The sequence below is a fragment of the Muntiacus reevesi genome, chromosome 11, assembly GCF_963930625.1.
Source record: "Muntiacus reevesi chromosome 11, mMunRee1.1, whole genome shotgun sequence".
NCBI classification, from domain to species: domain Eukaryota; kingdom Metazoa; phylum Chordata; class Mammalia; order Artiodactyla; family Cervidae; genus Muntiacus; species Muntiacus reevesi.
Genome location: NC_089259.1, coordinates 49,074,295 through 49,092,935, shown reverse-complemented (window position 1 = coordinate 49,092,935; position 18,641 = coordinate 49,074,295). Strand labels below are relative to the sequence as shown.

At 36.9% G+C, this 18,641-nt stretch overlaps 1 protein-coding gene across 7 annotated transcripts in view; it reads left to right on the top strand.

Annotated features, from left to right (window-relative positions):
• Positions 1 to 18,641, top strand: part of MYCBP2 (MYC binding protein 2) — a 263,283-nt gene that overhangs the window by 117,522 nt on the left and 127,120 nt on the right. For all 7 annotated transcript variants that reach the window (XR_010658547.1, XM_065902278.1, XM_065902281.1 and 4 more), the window contains 8 exons: positions 498 to 651; positions 5,139 to 5,311; positions 6,246 to 6,371; positions 6,460 to 6,587; positions 9,469 to 9,560; positions 14,101 to 14,235; positions 15,703 to 15,786; positions 16,958 to 17,054. Coding sequence is in view for 6 of the 7 variants with exons in the window: in XM_065902278.1 (XP_065758350.1) it covers positions 498 to 651; positions 5,139 to 5,311; positions 6,246 to 6,371; positions 6,460 to 6,587; positions 9,469 to 9,560; positions 14,101 to 14,235; positions 15,703 to 15,786; positions 16,958 to 17,054 (989 nt within the window). In the remaining variant the exon portion in view is untranslated. The remainder of the gene's footprint in view (positions 1 to 497; positions 652 to 5,138; positions 5,312 to 6,245; positions 6,372 to 6,459; positions 6,588 to 9,468; positions 9,561 to 14,100; positions 14,236 to 15,702; positions 15,787 to 16,957; positions 17,055 to 18,641) is intronic.

Sequence of the window (18,641 nt, the reverse complement as noted above, 5' to 3'; positions counted from 1 at the left end):
TTAAGTGGCTGTGTTTATATGTATGTATGCGCTGAAAGAATGGGATTATTAGGAGACTAGTTTATAAACTATAGAGTATTGGAAATATGAGCCTAATTGTATGGTATAAAACCCGTATTGGAAAGAGGAAGTTTTCTGTATTGTTTCTTGATAAATAAATGATAGAATTTAGCTATGAAAGATTATATAAATCAGACTTTAAAGTTTCATTGAGACCAAGGTGTCAGTTTATACTTGTGTCTATGATATCATGAATAATTATAGGGTGGTCTAGTGTGGAAATTAAGAGCATGTGTTGTGGATTTAGACAGCCTGAGGTTTTAGTCCACATTCTGCTATTTAAAGGTTTTTAGTTACCTAACCCCTAAGTCTTAGTTCAGTTTCTTCATCTATTAAATAGAGATAGTAATAATACTTACCTTACAGGAAATGCTTATAAGTTGGGGGAATATAAAAAGGTAGTGCATCTTTAAAATACATAATTTTTTTTCCCCAAGGCTTGGTACCTGCTTCTATATCCGAACCTCCTCCATTTAAGTGTCTTCTGATAAATAAAGTGGATGGGAGTTGTAAAACTTTTAATGACTCTGAACAAGAGGACCTGCAAGGATTTGGTGTCTGCCTTGATCCTGTGTATGATGTCATTTGGAGGTAAGCTTCTCCCTTTGTTTTTTTTTTTTTTTTCATTTATTTTTATTAGTTGGAGGCTAATTACTTTACAGTATTGTAGTGGTTTTTGTCATACATTGACATGAATCAGCCATGGATTTACATGTATTCCCCATCCCGATGGGGATGGCTTCTCCATTTTTAAAACAAAGTAATAAGTATGTTTTGATCAAATTGTACTTTCGTGGAATATGAAAGCCATGTACAGGCAGACTTTTCATTGATGAGAACTCTTGTGCAACTGTTTACTACCCTGCTATCACAGTGCCTCTCCGGGACCTTTCCAGTATAGTGCAATAGTTAAAAGCACGCATTCTGCGCCAGACTGCCTTAAGTTTATCCCACTTGCACACTGCTTTCTTTGTCACTGTGGAGAGGTTACTTTGGCTCTGTGTGCCTTACTTTTCTCATTTATAAAATAGGGGTAATAATGGGACCTCGTAGGCTATCATGAGAATTGAAGAACTTAGGGCAGAGGCAAGTAGTAAGGTGCGGTGGAAGACTTTGTCACTGTCATTATCATGAGCAGTTTCATGTTCAAGAGTTCTCTTGTTCATTATTTTTAGTCTGTCAGCAGTCTTATCTGTGTTGTACAGGATTCACTCTATTTCTTGGTTCTGTAAATATATAATTATTACCAAAGGTGTAGATGAAATTATGCCAAAGACAGTACAGAATAAATAAAACCAATGAACTTTGCCCTTTAGGAATGTACATAACAAAATCCCCTGTTGGTAAAGAAATATACTGGTTTATCAAACTCTGGGAATTTTTAAAATGTACAGATGGATACAGGTACACAAGCAGTCCAAGAAATTATATTGCATTTGTTTAAAATTTACTGAGGTGCTTTATATGCATGAGTCAAGGAAGGAGTTATCCCAAATTTCTAGCTTTGATGACTAATAAGGCAGTCATGCCTTTACCAGAGTGGCACATCACAGGACTTGCTTTTTCTTCTCCCTTGAGTTGTTTATTCAGCCAGCCTTAGTTGGCAGTCATTCCTAGTTTCCTTTCTAACAGCCAGCCAGGTCTTAAAAGGCCTTGTTTTCTATCAGTTGCGAGTCGTGATTCCAAGCGAAGGAGTTACAGTGCTTCCAGGTTGCTGACAACCTGGTTGCTATCTATTTGGGCATTTTGTGGGGCAACTTGGAGACCAGAATTTAATTGAGTAGTGCTTGGTGGCTCAGATGGTAAAGCATCTGCCTGCAATGCAGGAGACCTGAGTTTGATCCCTGGGTTGGGAAGATCCCCTGGAGAAGGAAATGGCAACCCACTCCAGTATTGTTGCCTGGAAAATCCCATGGTAAAAGGAGCCTGATAGGTTATAGTCCATGGGGTCACAGAGTTGGACTCGACTAAGTGACTTCACTTTAGATTCCCTAGCAGCAATATACAGGATGGATTAGATAACAAGAGACTAGGGGTGAGTAGTCTTAAAGTGATTCTTGTGATGACATAAGATCCTGAGAACCAAAATCAGAGTGATCACAGTGAAATAAATGGCAGGGATAGAGAAGCAAATGATGTAAAGATGGATTTTGTGTTCAATTATTTACTGATTAGAAGTCGGTACACGAGACTTAGTTACCAAAGAGCGAGCTCTGCTTTGGACCTAGGTTTAAATTGATGTTTTGTTTTCTATGATCCTTATATGTTTTAGTTTTAAACGAAGTAAATTTGCATTAGTAGAATACAGTGAAAGCTGACAGTATGGAATTTGTTTCTGGATACATTTGATAGATTAGAAATGCATCCTCCAACTTAGAAATAGTGGTAGGAGTAGATTCTAATGATATAACTAGAGTCGTTTCCCTGGAGCCTTAGCAGAACTGCGACATGTGGTATGTGGTTAGGTGAACCTTGCCTTTTCCACGTATGGTGGTAGCAGGGGGACAGGTGATCTCAGATGCCTAGCCAGGTCTCTGTTCATTTACCGCCTTATTCCAAAACAGAGGTTAAAACGTGAAGAGCAGTCTCCTCCTATGTTTCAGTAAAGCAGCTGGAAGTTGGAGAGTTCCTTTCATTATGCTGACTTCTGGCAGCTTCGTGTCCGTTGTGTTTTTAGTAGGGTTACCTGCGTTTTACTCCATCACAGACGCTGCAGATTCAGTATTAGCTTGCTTTGACTTTCCTTCCTGTCCGAGCCTGCGTCCTTTTGTATTCTTAACAATAGTTTCTCCTGAATAATTAGGAACTTCATGCCTGTAAAGAGCAGATGAATGTTAGTAGCAGTTTTATTTTTCATTTCAAAATTTACAGAATTGACACATGAATCTGTGTTGCTAGTTTTTTAAAAGATGAAGCAAATATACAAACAGTAGTAAGAATGATGTGGTCCCTCTCCATGTCTTTTTTTCTCCCCCATACCAAATGCCGCTAACTTCCTCCATGAGTCACAATATTAAGTGTAGTTTATTTTGTGTGATACCTCTCAAAATGCATGTCTTTTGCTTTTTTTTATATATAAATAAAAACTGCAAGTAGCAGATTGATAGATTAAATTAAAAAGCAATAACCCAATAATATTAGCTGCTGCTAATTATAGCAGCAGTTAATATTTTCATAGAATTTATTCTCTGCAGGGTATTATTTTTAAGTATGTGTTTAAAAATAATTTTTAATTGTGATAAAAAAACATAAAATGTACTATCTTAATCATTTTTAAGTGTACAGTTCAGTAGTGTTAAATATAGTCACATTGTTGGACAGTAGGTCTCCGGAAGATTTTCACTTTGTGAAACTGAAACGTGTGCAGAGAACACCTATTTGTCCCTCCCTCCCACTCCTGACAGCCACCTTTTACTCTGTTTCTGTGCCTTTGCCTTCTTCAGATACGTAAGTGAAGCCATGCACTGATTCATTTTGTGATGAGTTTACTTCACTTAGGATCATGTTATCAAGGTTCACTCACATTGTGGCCTGTGACCGGATGACGTTCTTTCTTTCTTTCAAAGCTAGATGGCAGTTCTCTGTATGTTTCTACCACATTTACTTTATCCCTTCACCCAGCAAAGGATGTTTGGGTTCCTCCCACCTCTTGGCTATTGTGGATAATGCTGCTCTGAGCATGAGCATACAGATATCTCATCAGGATCCTGCTTTCAGTTCTTTTGGCTGTGTACCCAAAGTAGGACTGCTGGATTTAAGTGCTTATATATTTAGTAAGCTTAGATCATCAAGTGCCATTGATTGAGATCATCCTTTCTAAACTGATCTGAAACATCAGCTCTGTCTAACATGAGTGAGATTTTCTAGAGCATCAGTGCTTTCTGTGTAGACATGCCAGCTGTAAAAAATGAGGATTTATTCTTCCTTCCCATGTACTTTTGTGCCTGTGCTTTAGAAACAGTGTAAAAGATTGTCCATAGCAGCATTTTTTTTTATAGTAGAAGACTGAATGGTTTTCATATTCTGCTATCAGTAATAAAATGGACAAACAGTTATGATATAGTCACATGAGCTAATTCCCTTACAGCAGTGAGATTGAGTGAATTTGCAGCCACATTGCACTGTGTAAATAGAAATTGTAAGAATATTCTTATGTTTGAAGGAAGCAAGCCACAAAAGAATACACAAAGTATGTATCATGTTCATAGACCGTTCAAAACACAAAACTTAAATGATACGCTATTTTGATACAAACATGAAAAGCCGTAAAGGAAAGCAAGAAGATAATAAACTTTTGAAATTCAAGATACTTGTTCCTTTTGAAAGGGGAAGGAAAGGAATTGAGTAGGGAGGATGGCAACAGGATACTTAATAGATAAATTATAATGTTCTTTTTACTAGTGTACATCATGTCATTATTCTTCATACTTTATTTAAAAAATATTTTGTTAGTGTTCTTATGCATTAACTCAGTAGTTGATAAAACAGCTTTTCCTAAAAAAGTTTAAAAAATAAAAGAAGTGGAGACTGCTTTTTGAGAATTTTGTTATGGAAGAGATGAAAGGAATGAGATAGTGGCAGGATGTCATTGTGATTCTTCATAGTTTTTATGATGCGTTACTGTTGATTAGTAAGATTCAACATCTACATTCCAAAGAACAGCATTCTGTGTCCCTTGCCCACTTTTGGTTTTGGATTATCTCTTGTTGGGTTGCAGGAGACATTATGGATATTGTGGTTTAGTCTCGTGTTTGTTTCATATATTTTCTTTGGACTTTACACTTTTTTTTATGGAGTTTTGCTGTACAAAAGTTTTATATTTCTAAGTACATATTAGACTTTAAAATGTACTCTTGCTCTATCATCATGCAATAATGTGATACATATTTGCTATTTTGTTCAAATTTTTTATGGTGACATAAATCATTTATATTTTTAGCTCAGATATGAAAAGTAGTGAGCTACATTTTGTCCTGTTTAAGCTGGCTGTGTTATTCTCTTTGTGTCATCAATTTTGCTTAATAAGTTTTTAAAAAATGAAGCTGTATGTTGAGGCGCTGTAATCTTTTCTTTGAAAGGTTTCGGCCAAGCACTAGAGAACTGTGGTGTTACAACGCGGTGGTCGCCGATGCCCGACTTCCCTCTGCAGCAGACATGCAGTCCCGATGCAGCATTCTGAGTCCCGAGCTGGCCTTACCGACGGGCTCGAGGGCTCTCACCACCCGCTCTCACGCAGCTTTGCACATTTTAGGTAGGGCTGGTGTCTCATCATCAACTAATTTTCGTTAATGTGTCCTGAAGAGTTTTTTTTAAAAGAGTATTTAAATTTGTGTATCATTCTGTCATGTTTGTTAAATAATAATGTGCTAGGTGCAAAATAAGTTAAATCTAACTTTAAAAGGTTTATCCTACAGAAAAAAGTACATTAGACTTACATTCAACTCCATGAAAGATTTATATATTCCCAAATATAAAGCAGCCCTGAATATAATTTTCCTAACAGGTAAATCTTTTAAAATAATGCTTTTGCTTACTATTAATACATAAACTTTAGTGAAGCAGGTTAAATATTCAAATATATAATTACAGTGTTTAATTTTTATGCATTATTTTAAAATAAATTCTATAAAATATTTATGAATTTTATAATTACCACTTCTGTCTTTTCTTACGTAACAGTTTTCCACAGCACATTGTTTACTTCTAATTAATTAATTTGAGATATAGCACTTTTACAACATCTGGTAACCATTGTAAACATGCCAAACTAGCATTGATTAAGTTTATTTCAAGCTACTATGTCTTCCTCAAGTAGTACCTTAAGAATCAATCTGAAGTCTTAATCATTGTTAAGCAGAAAAAAAGAATGAATCTGAAGTGATTCATAGAGTTTGATAAATGACAGACCTTGTAAGGACTCAAATATTAAATAAGCTCTTGCAACTTTTCAGAGTTTTGCACGAAACATTGTCATACAGCATATATTTAAATATGATAATTACACAAGCAGAGGGTAATTTGTATTGGTTTTAAGTATCTTCCATGAAATATTGAAGCATGGTATAAATTTGTTGAGCACATTTAGAGTCTGCTGTTTCAATTTATCGCCTCCAGCATCTCAGATATCACGAATACTAGGGGAAGTGTTCATTCAAGCAGTTGAATTTTCGTTTGTTTGATTTTAGGTTGTCTTGATACCTTGGCAACTATGCAGGATTTAAAAATGGGTGTTGCGAGCACAGAGGAGGAAACTCAAGCAGTGATGAAGGTTTATTCCAAAGAAGATTATAGTGTAGTAAACAGGTTTGAAAGTATGTACATTTATGTTGAGGAAATACTGTCTTATAAATGAATTATATGGATGTTTTAAAATGTAAATTATCATTTGCGTCTTTTTAGGTCATGGAGGGGGCTGGGGCTACTCTGCTCACTCCGTGGAAGCTATACGTTTTAGTGCCGACACCGATATTTTACTTGGTGGTCTTGGTCTGTTTGGAGGTAGAGGAGAATATACTGCTAAAATTAAGGTAAGCAGTCCATTCACACTGTTGTTCTCTGTGTTTGAAGATAATGATTTTAACTTGATTTATTAATTTATAGAATACCTCCTTTAATAAAGGACCTGAGGAAGCATTGCTACAATCAAATAGAGTAATAATAAATCATTAACTCATGAAAAGTTCAGAAGTCAAGTTAAAAAGGAGTAAAATAAATAGAAAATGATTTGTCAATAATTTTAGGTTGAAAAAGGCATTAACAGTCAATCTCAATCTTCTGTGTACCTTTCTCTGTGTCTACTTTCTTGTAGCCGTTTTAATGACAAGATACAGGGGCATTTTGATGTGACTTTAAAATTTTTTAGCGTTTATATCACCAGATGCTATGTAAACATACATCATCACCACAGACATATGGGGACCAGGGGTGAAGTGAGTAAGGGGATGGATTCCATCTGGTAGAGTCAAAAACCAATCAGGAGTCATAAGTTTACTGCACTATGCATGTCAGAAAGGGCCAACTGTTACACTAAGTAAAGGATCTACTCTTTAAAATTCTTTAAGTCTTTAAAAATTCACTGATAGCTTAAATGTTCTGTTGTTACATTATCTGAGAAAGAGAAAACTTGCTTATGCCTTAATTTCAATAGCAAGCTTCAGATGCTACTGTAGCCTCAGTCTTTATCTTCCTTGCCTCAGTCAACACAATTTAATCCAGTTGAGCTTTTCTTTGATACAGTTTCTTCACATGGCTCCCAGAACACCAGGCTTCACTTTGCTCTGGTCTCATTGGCTGCTCTTCTTAGTCTCCTGATGGTTACTCATCATCTTCCTGATCTGTAAATGTTGCTGTGCCAGAACTCAAAGTCTGGAACATCTTTTTAAAGTCTAGTCACCCCACAGTGATCCAGCTGATGGCTTTAAGTGTTTTTCTTTTTATCACTCTTACACTTAATAGACCTCCAAAGTCATTTATACAACTACCTACTCTGCATCTCCATGTGGATAGCTAACAGGTATTTGGGGTATAACATACTCAAAACCAGGCTTCTGCCATCTTCTCTAAACCTCCTATTCTGTTGTCCTTCCCCATCCCATTTAACGGAGTCACAATAGAATTAACTTTATTATTCCTGTTGCTCAGGCCAAAAATCTTGAAGTCCTTCTTGACTGCCCTCTTTCTTTGACATCCCACATTCACTCTAGCAGCAGATATTGTTGCCTGCACTTCGAAAATCAATCCCGGATCTAACTACTTCTGAAAACTGTCCCTAGTACGAGGTTGGTCCAAACCCCGACCACTTGGGTCAGCACAGAGTAGCCTCTGGTCTGTGCTTGCTCCCTTCATTCTGCTCTCTGCAGAGCAGAGTGATTCTCTTAGAATGAGCAGCAGAATATACCACTCCTCTGTCAGATTCCTGCAGTGTCTTGTATTAGAATAAAAACCAGGCCTTACGAGGGCCTGAAGAGCACCACCGGAACTAACTTCCATCACCCCTCTGCCCTTATGTTATACTAGTTAATTCACCACAGTCTGGCTACACTGGCTGCCTCTCTTCGTCAATCATGCTGGGCACAGTCGAACTTCAGGACCCTCACACCTGTTACCCCCCCGACTACAGCTCTTCATTCCTGCATGGCTGTTTCTTTACCTTAAGATCTCCACTGCCCGATGAGCCTATTTAAAACTGTACATCCAACAGCCCCCACTTTTGTTGTTTGCCTGTGTACCTCTGTATGCCTGATTCCTACCACCCTGCCTGGCACACAGTATGTGCTCAAAATTATTTGCTGAACATAAACAGCAGAGCTATAGAAGCAAGTTATTAAGGACCTTTATATCATGCTATTTACAATGAAGAGGAGGGAAACCATTGAAGACTTTTAGGCTAAAGAAGTATTCTAATCAGATATGCATTTTTTAAAAGGTAACTATGGGTTATTAAAGAAAAGCAAAAACCTTTAACTGTGGACTATGGGTTAGAACAAGGAGAGAAAGGAGAGAAGAATTAATTCGTTCATATTGAATTCTTTCAGCTAGTAACACTGGAAACACTGGTGGCACTGACAGTGTTTGGTACCAGCAGTAGAACAGATGCAGAGCTGGTGGAGAGACATGGAAGAAAAGGATTATCCCAGGGTTTTGTGTTTTTTTTTTATTTATGGCTGTTTCAGGTCTTTTGTGGCTCCTGGCATCTTCATTGTGGCATGTAGGATCTTTCATTGTGGTATGAGGGCTTCTTTTTAGTTCTGGAGCCCATGGCAGGTGGGATCTTAGTTCCCTGACCAGGGACTGAACCCACATCTCCTACACTGGCAGGCATTGGCGGATGGATTCTTTACCACTGAGTAACCTGAGTGCTTTACCTTCTGTTATTGCTATTCATCAGCTAATGTTTTTCTAGCCTTTTTTGCGGGGGGAGGGGGCTGTGGTATATGAGTGTTCTACAAGTATCGTTTCTTTTAATTCTCACAGTTACAATGAACTGGGACACTGCTAGTGTTTCCATCTCCCTTCTATGGATGAAGAAACCGGATCCAAGGATCTCATAGCTAGTTACATGTTAAGGCAAAATTCTACTACATTTGGAAGCTCACTTAGAAATTAGAGTTCTCTTACCACCTTCAGATGTTTATTATATCTGGTAAAGAACATTTTTGGAGCATTTGATATAAGTAGGTGAATATATAAAGCAAGAAAAACTGAGGTTAATATAGACCATAAGACATTGTATATGTTTCTTAATTTAGATATATAGATTTGTTTATTTCACTAAATAAGATTTTTTTTAAGCTGGTACTTATTTGCATTTTGTCATCTCCAGTGTATATTAAAGACACAAAATTATAAGCACATTATTCAGCAGATTTACGTGATTGTGATCACAATATGCTTTTCTCCTTTCTCCAGCTGTTTGAGTTAGGTCCTGATGGAGGCGATCATGAAACTGATGGAGACCTTCTTGCAGAGACAGATGTCTTGGCTTATGACTGTGCTGCTAGGTAAAGATCTCTTCAGTATTCATTGTAATCGCTGCATACTTGATATGGCAAGCTTATTATAAATGAATAACGTGATTTGAAAAGGAAGTTTTAAGTGATCTGTGATCAGATGCTTAAGAAACTAAGTTATGTACTAGGTGGTAAGTGTTGCTTTTAACAATAGTACATTAAAACTAGAGTGTCCTTCATATTTGTATTTCACAAGATAAATTGACTTTCTACACAGAGATGGAAATATACGTTTATTTTGCACACACATTTTCATACATCACTTAGAGAACATCTGATATGCTACTCTAGTGATGCAGTACAATTTTTTACTGCCAGTAGCCTTATGTGTACTATGTCCAGTAATCACAGTGGGCCATTCTTTAGATCACCTGCATACTCTGACACCTTGACACCTGGCCTGTAGTGTTTGCTTGGTTATAGCACCATTGGAGAGGTGGCCGGCTTTACTGAAACCTCAGGAGTAGCCAGAATCAGGATGCTTGCTTTTAAAGTTTTCATTAAATAAAAGAGAGGCAGATTTTATCAGTCTTTCTGTGTAATCCTAAGAATTACCTCAGCACTGTGCTGTGATAAATCAGGGATGATGTGGAAAAGAAATGAATTGAACTTCATGATAATAGTAACACACAGTCCTTCACCAGTCACTGTGTTAAGAAAACCTCCTGTGGCATTCATAAGCTTTTTGCTAATGAAAATGTATCTTTTCTGAAACTGGTGATAAGGCATTGAGTTTGCTTTCAATAGATAATACTTTGTGAACAAAATAGTAAACCTAAAGAAAATTCCGACTGTTTCTTCGCTTTAGGCATTAACCAATATGGGGAGATACTTTTCCAGTAACTTTTATGTTATCCATGAATGAAAATTAGGGAAATTTCAGGAAGGTTAATTATTAAGTAATTTTTAGTAAAACCTTAAGATACCACTGTCACCATATTTTGAACAGATGATTATAAGTCAAAAATGCAGTATATGGTTTTATATAGACAGAATCATCTAGATTTTCTTCATTTGCCTACTAATGAAGCCCAGATTCCTATGGCTAGCATTAAAGAACTTCCATAATCTTTAACAGCCTCTTTTAACTTTCTGCCTGTTACTCTTCTTTTTCTGTCTTAGTGCTCTAATCCTACTGGACACTTTGCCAGTTTCATACCCTGTTTCGTACTTTCAGACCTCTGCAGACTGTTCAGGACGGTCTTCCCCTGGCTCAGTATCCTCTGTTCTCTCTATCCCAGCTGCAATCAATGCACATTCCTTCCACTCCATTACTAGGACTTTTCAACTTGGGTGTATATCAGATTCTCTTTATTTGTTGATGTATTTTTTTTCTTTCCTCCTAATTTAGTAAACTTTTTGTGTAGTTACTGTGTGACAGGCTCAGTCCAAACTCTTTGTCTCAACTCAGTTCTCAAAGCAGTCCTGTGACCTGAATATTACTGTTATCCCTATTTTCAAATAAGGAAATTTGAGTCGTTGAGTCACAGAGAGAATGTAGTAACTTACACAAGATCACGCAGCTAGCGAGTTACAAAGCCAGGCCTTGAACTCAGGCCACCTGATTCCAGAGCCCCCAGAACACTTTAGTTGAATAAATCTATTTTAAAATTCAGTCTTCCTGAAAAAACTATCAGTTTTTTTGATAACAGTTAAAGGTCATCAAAAAGGCAAAATGATTGTCTGAGGAGGCCTTACAAATAGCCGAGAAAAGAAGAGAAGCAAAAGGCAAAGGGAAAAAGGAAAGATATACCTATTTGAATGCAGAGTTCCAAAGAATAGCAAGAAAAGATAAGATAACCTTCTTCAGTGATCAGTGAAAAGGAATAGAGGAAAACGATAGATTGGGAACAACTAGAGATCTCTTCAAGAAAATTGGAGATACCAAGGGAACATTTCATGCAAAGACAGGCACAAGAAAGGACAGAAATGGTATGAACCTAACTATGGTATGATACCTAAAATGGTATGAACCTAACTAAGCAAAGATATTAAGAAGAGGTGACAAGAATACACAGAAGAACTGTACAATAAAGATTTTCATGACCCAGATAACCATGATAGTGTGATCACTCACCTAGAGCCAGACATCCTGGAATGAGAAGTCAAGTGGGCCTTAGGAAGCATCACTATGAACAAAGCTAGTGGATGTGATAGAATTCCAGTTGAGCCTTTCAAATCCTAAAAGATGATGTTGTGAAAGTGCTGCACTCAATATGCCAGAAAATTTGGAAAATGCAGTAATGGCCACAGGACAGGAAAAGGTCAGTTTTCATTCCAATCCCAAAGAAAGGCAATGCCAAAGAATGTTCAAACTACCACACAATTGCATTTATCTCACACTCTAGCAAAGTGATGTTCAACATTCTCCAAGCCAGGCTTCAATAGTACATGAACCGAGAACTTCCACATGATTAAGCTGGATTTAGAAAAGGCAGAGGAACCAGAGATCAAATTGCCACTTCCGTTGGATCATAGAAAAAGCAAGAGAATTTCAGAAAAACATCTACCTCTGCTTTATTGACTATGCCAAAGCCTTTGACTATGTGGATCACAACAAACTGTGGAAAATTCTTCAAGAGATGGGAATATGAGACCACCTTACCTGCCTCCTGACTAATCTGTATGCAGGTCAAGAAGCAACAGTTAGAAATGGACATGAAACAACCAACTGGTTCCAAAGTAGGAAAGGAGTACATCAAGGCTGTATATTGTCACCCTGCTTATTTAACTTATATGCAGAGTACATCATGAGAAACGCTGGGCTGGATGAAGTACAAGCCAGAATCAAGATTGCTGGGAGAAATATCAATAACCTCAGATACACAGATGACACCATCCTTACGGCAGAAAGTGAAGAAGAACTGAAGAGCCTCTTGTTGAAAGTGAAAGAGAAGAGTGAAAAAGTTGGCTTAACGCTCAATATTCAGAAAACTAAGATCATGACATCCAGTCTCATCATTTCATGACAAATAGATGGAGAAACAGTGGAAACAATAGCTGACTTTATTTTTGGGGGCTCCAAAATCACTGCAGATGGTTTCAGCCATGAAATTAAAAGACGCTTGCTTCTTGGAAGAAAAGCTCTGACCAACCTAGACAGCATATTATAAAGCTGAGACATTACTTTGCTGACAAAGGTCCATCTAGTCAAAGCTACGGATGTGAAAGTTGGACTATAAAGAAAGCTGAGCACTGAAGAGTTGATGCTTTTGAACTGTGGTGTTGGAGAAGACTCTTGAGAGTTGCTTGGACTGCAAGGAGATCAAACCAGTCCATCCTAAAGGAAATCAGTCCTGAATATTCATTGGAAGGACTGATGCTGAAGTTGAAAACTCCAATACTTAGGCCATCTGCTGCGAAGAAGTGACTCATTTGAAAAGGCCGTGATGCTGGGAAAGATTGAACGCAGGAGGAGAAGGGGACAACAGAGGATGAGATGGTTGGATGGCATCACTGACTTGATGAAGATGAGTTTGAGCAATCTCCAGAAGTTGGTGATGAACCGGGAGGACTGGTGTGCTACAGTCCATGGGGTCACAAAGAGTTGGACACGACTAAGCAATTGAAATGTAAAAGTCATCTTATTTTAGTATGAAAGTTTTGTATTTTTAAAGCACATTTTAGAATTCACAATGTAGGGGGACGAAAATGTCTTGACCATAACACAAGTAACTGTTATTTGTATATTTCAATTGGAGGATAATTGCTTTATAATGTTATTGGTCTCTGTCATACAACAATGCGAATCAGCCATAATCATATATATATATATGACATATATATATATATATCCCCTCTCTCTTGAGTTTCCCTCTTCCCTGCCACCCCTCCCTTCTAAGTTGTCACAGAGCACCAGGCCGGGCTCCTTGTGTTATGTAGCAACTTCCCACTAGCTATTTTGCACATGCTAGTGTGTTTGTGTGTGTGTGTGTGTGTGTCTGGGCTCCCTATGTTATGTAGCAACTTCCCACTAGCTATCTCTTTTGCACATGAGTGTATATGAGTGTGTGTGTGTGTGTGTGTGTGTGTGTGTGTGTGTGTCTGGGCTCCCTATGTATGTGGCAGCTTCCCACTAGCTATATGTTTTGCACATGATAGAGTGTGTGTACATGTGTGTGTGTGCGTGTGTGCTACTTTCTCAATTTGTCCTACCCTCTCCTTCCCCCACTGTGTCCACAAGTCCGTTCCCTACATCTGCATCTCCATTCCCTACATCTGCATCTCCATTCCTTCGCGCAAATATGTTCGTCAGTGCTGTTTTTCTTGATCCCATATATATTTGTTTTTTCTCTTTCTGACTTCACTCTGTATAGCAGTCTCCTGTATAGTTCATCCACCTAACTCCAGCTGACTCAAGTTTGTTCCACTGTCCAGACTTTCTAAAATAGAGGGTTTTTAATGTTGTTTGACAAGAATCTTATAATACAATGTATTTTGTGTTTTGCTTATAAAAAGGATTTTAAAAAGTAAATGTCTGTACCAACGAAGTGCGGAGGCCTTGTCTTTGACACTCTGATTTTCCTCTTAGGGAAAAATATGCAATGATGTTTGATGAACCAGTCCTCCTGCAGGCAGGCTGGTGGTATGTAGCCTGGGCGCGAGTGTCAGGACCCAGCAGTGACTGTGGATCTCACGGACAAGCCTCTATCACCACAGATGATGGGTAAGCAGAATGTTTTCAGCATTACTTAAGCAACTCTCATTTTTGTTAGTTGAATGTTGATTTGAAAGCTCAGAGGTCTTTTAGTAGGATAAAAAAAATGTTTGTAGGTCTAGAACATAATATGACCAGCTAAAAATTAAATTCATATAATCTCATGCTAAATAAAGTAAGACAAAATGAGAAGATATTCTGATATTCTTTGCTCTTGCCACTTGGCATTTGTATGTATTGCTGGCTGTTACAATGTTTAAAACCTTATACCAAAGTTTGGATGGGGAATACATGTAACTCCATGGCTGATTCATGTCAATGTATGACAAAACCCACTGCAGTGTTGTGAAGTAATTAGCCTCCAACTAATAAAAATAATTGGGAAAAAAAACAAAACAAAAACCTTATACCAAAATTAGAAGTTACATAGAGGAAAATGACAAGAATAGTTAGGAGTCTGGAAACTAGAAAAAAGAAATATATACTTGCTATAAAATTTGATAGTGCTTATGAAAATACAGAGTGCAAACTTTCATGATATGAGATGATACAGTTTTAATAAAATGTAAGGGGAAATTTACTGTTTAAATTTCAACTGTAGAGTTCTTCCCAGTTTATAAACTGCTTTCATACATTATATCTCATTTGATGCTCTCAACAACTTTGTGAAGGGGTTATTAGCCCTGTTTTTACAGTTGGGAATAAAGAGACAAAAGGTGAAACTTTGCATCAAATTGTACAGTTGCTGTGTGACAGAGCCAGATCTCCACCTGGGGTCTCTTGACTCCAAGTCTAGCCTACTCTGTACTCTGATTCATATGAAAGAGCTATTATTTATAAGAGAAGTTCAGTTTATTCTTTATCATTCTTGCGCATTAGCTGTTTGAACTGGGTATATTTCATATAGTTTCATTCAACTCAGAACTGACCAAAAAAAGAGCAGACTAATTTATGAGATAAATTTTGTGTTCCTGAATGTACAAAGTAGAATGTTGTAGAGAAATGAAGTCTGTTATCCTAACGTATCCTTTTCAGATTGTATGGTAAAACTGAAGAGATCTTTTTAATCGTGTACTGTATTATTCCTTTATACAGTTGATTCAACCTTGGAATATCATAGCATTTTAAGTTAAAGTTTATATTGTATCTAGTTTAATAGATTTTAAACTGTATGTTGAAACATCAATATTTTGATAAAAATGTTGAAGTTGAAGATGAAGTTGAAGCTGAGCTTTAACATAAAGGAGGGATCAGGCAGTAGCTCTGAATCAGGTTCAGTTCTTTCATTTAACGCATTAAGCTATTTGGAGCTAGAACTGAAATTACAACAGTGTCTTTCTACTTTTACTTTTTCCCTTGAAGGATGAATTTCTCTTCAGTTACATAAAATTTGAAAACATGATTGTTATGTTTTTCATTTCCTTTCATGAATCTTGAGTCATGTTGTTTTTGGTTACATTGTTATTTTTTTCTCAGGGTTGTTTTCCAGTTTAAAAGTTCAAAGAAATCAAATAATGGCACAGATGTTAATGCTGGTCAGATACCTCAATTATTATACAGGTATTTAGCATATTTACAGTTAATTAACATGGCTTATTCTTTTAATATAATGCACTAGGATTACTGTAAAATATGTGACATAGTAAGGGAGAAATTACTTGAAGCATTCAGCACATTATAATGTACCATTAGAAGCAGAACAGAAACATCTAAGTTTTGTGTATCTTTAAGGGTTTTTTTACCTGAAGGTTAACTTTAGTGAAATGTCACTAGTGATTCACATTATCTATATTATGCCTATAATATTTTAATGACTTATTTTTTTAGTCTTGATTTTCTCACCAATTTCAGAATGTTTTAAACTAATGAAATTTATCTTAGAGAAATGAAATCTGAGTATTAGGGACTTTTCTATGTAGGCCTAGTTGACTTATTCTACAGTTTTATGTTTCTTGTTCATCTTGTGGTAGAATGAATTGGAAAATCCCTTACTGCTGAAAAGTTTCTGCCTTTAATTAAAATATCAAATGATAGCTTGTTCATATAACATACTATTATATTTTAATATTATTTAAGAATTTTAATTACTTTATGGGAATTGAGGCATATATGGGAGCATTGCCTATGTGTGTATCCATCTATTTCTAGGAGATTACTGTAATAATTTTTGGATGAAAGAATTTAAAGAGATATAAACCATTACTAAACAATAGCATTCTTATTTTAAGTAGTAAATATAAAAGGAAGTAGCTTTAGAACAGTGATTCTCTCTTCCATATCTTTTCTAGTAATCTCTTTAAGAACCTAGATGGTATAACCTCACTTTTTCCAAGAGGAGACTTTTATTTGCTGTTTTGCAATCTGTTATAGTCAGTATTTGCCATGGGTAGATTTTGAACATTACTAGTTGCTTGGTCTATTCCTGGGTACAGTTACTAGCATTTAATAGTACCATTACTAGAAAACATAAGTTATGTTTGCTGTCTAGTAGGAGAAGAGAGTTTCTACTACCCAGCCTTACAAAGGTGGCATTTAGAAGATGAACTGCTTTGCTTATGTGCTAAAATTTTTGCTTAGCATGGAAAATGTTTATAAAAAAACCCATATTGGGATATTTGCCTAACAAAATACTTAAATGTTTAATTTACTTTGCTATTGCAAAAATGTATATTTGAGAAAAAAATGTCATTGAACTTTCCAACATAAGTTTATGTGTGTCTGCTATCTTCAGACTTCCAACTAGTGATGGCAGTGCTTCAAAGGGCAAACAGCAAACCAGTGAACCTGTACATATTTTAAAGAGATCTTTTGCAAGAACTGTCTCAGTGGTAAGCCACTTAAAAAAATCTCAGCTTTTCTGTCCAGTGTTCAGTTTTCTTCTGAGATTTGTTTGTAGTAGTTTTGACATCCCAGGCCAAAGAATATGCACTTAAAGTAATGTGAAATGAGAGGCGTTCTGTGTGTGTGTGTGTGTGTGTGTATCTCACATACACGCTGCGTCTTTACTCCTTCCTCTGTCACTGGGCAGGCAGGCTGCCTCCGCGTCTTGGTTGTTGTATATAGTGCTGCTATGAACATTGGGATGCATGTATCTTTTCAAATTAATGCTTTTCTCTGGATACATGCAAAGGAGTGAAACTGATGAAAAATTTCATCAAATATACTACAGACGAGCTTCCCTCGTGGCTCAGATGGTAAAGATTCCACCTGCAGTGCAGGAGACCCAGGTTTGATCCCAGGGTCAGGAAGATCCCCTGGAGAAGGGAATGGCTACCCACTCCAGTATTCTTGCGAATACTGGAGAATTCCAAGGATAGAGGAACCTGGCCGGCTGCAGTTTATGGGGTCACACAGAGTCGAACACGACTGAGAGACTAACATACTGCAGATATTCTATGTTGATACACTAGCTCTGTCTGAATTTTTTAATGTTTGCATAGTATTCCATAGAATGGTGTACTCTTTCTTTTTTTTCTTTCTTTTTTTTTGATTGTGCCACACAGCTAGGGGATCTTAGTTCCCAAATAGGGATAGAACCTGGGCCTTCGGCAGTGAAAGTTCAGAGTCCTAACCGCTGGATGGCCAAGGAATTCCCAGCAGATTGATGTACTCTAATTTATCCAATTCTGTTCCTGTCAAAGGATTCTTTGTGTCTCATTTTTTACTTTTACACAGCTGTCCCTTGGTACTTGAGGGGGGATTGGTTCCAGGACCCCCCGCATATACCAAAATTCCTAGATACTCAAGTTCCTTATATAAAGTGGCATAGCATTTGGGTGTAACCTACACAAATCCTCCTGTGTTCTTTAAGTCAGCTCTAGGTTACTCATAATACCTAATGCAATGTAACTGTCATGTAAATAATCCTTGGCATGCCACACATTCAAGGTTTGCTTTTTGGAACTTTCTGGAAATTTTCTTTCCTGAATATTTTTGATCCTTGGTTTGTTGAATCTTCAGGTGTGAAACCTTTGAATACAGAGGGTTGGTTTTATATTCATGTCTGTAAATACATGTCTTTGATACTTACATACTTCTATGAATATTTCTGCTGGAAGTGGGTGCATTTAAATTTGGATATATATCAAGTCAAATACACCTTCCAACAGGTGTGCTTTGAATAAGGGACTCATAAGAGCTTTGGCTCCTTGGTACCTTGACATCCTTTCAGTATTAAGATCTGTTTGGTATCTTTTGACCCAATAAGTATCTTTGCCTTTGTTATGTCTTTTTCAGTGATCTCTCTTTTTTTTGTGCTGCCTGGTAATTCTTTCATATTAATGTCTAGGTGGTTTTGTGGTCATTAGGTAATTGTAATTGTAATCTTTATAGAATAAATTTATTCATTCATTCTTTAATAACTTAAACTACAAACCTTTATTCTTGGTACTGTCACACCAGAGGACTGAGATTTG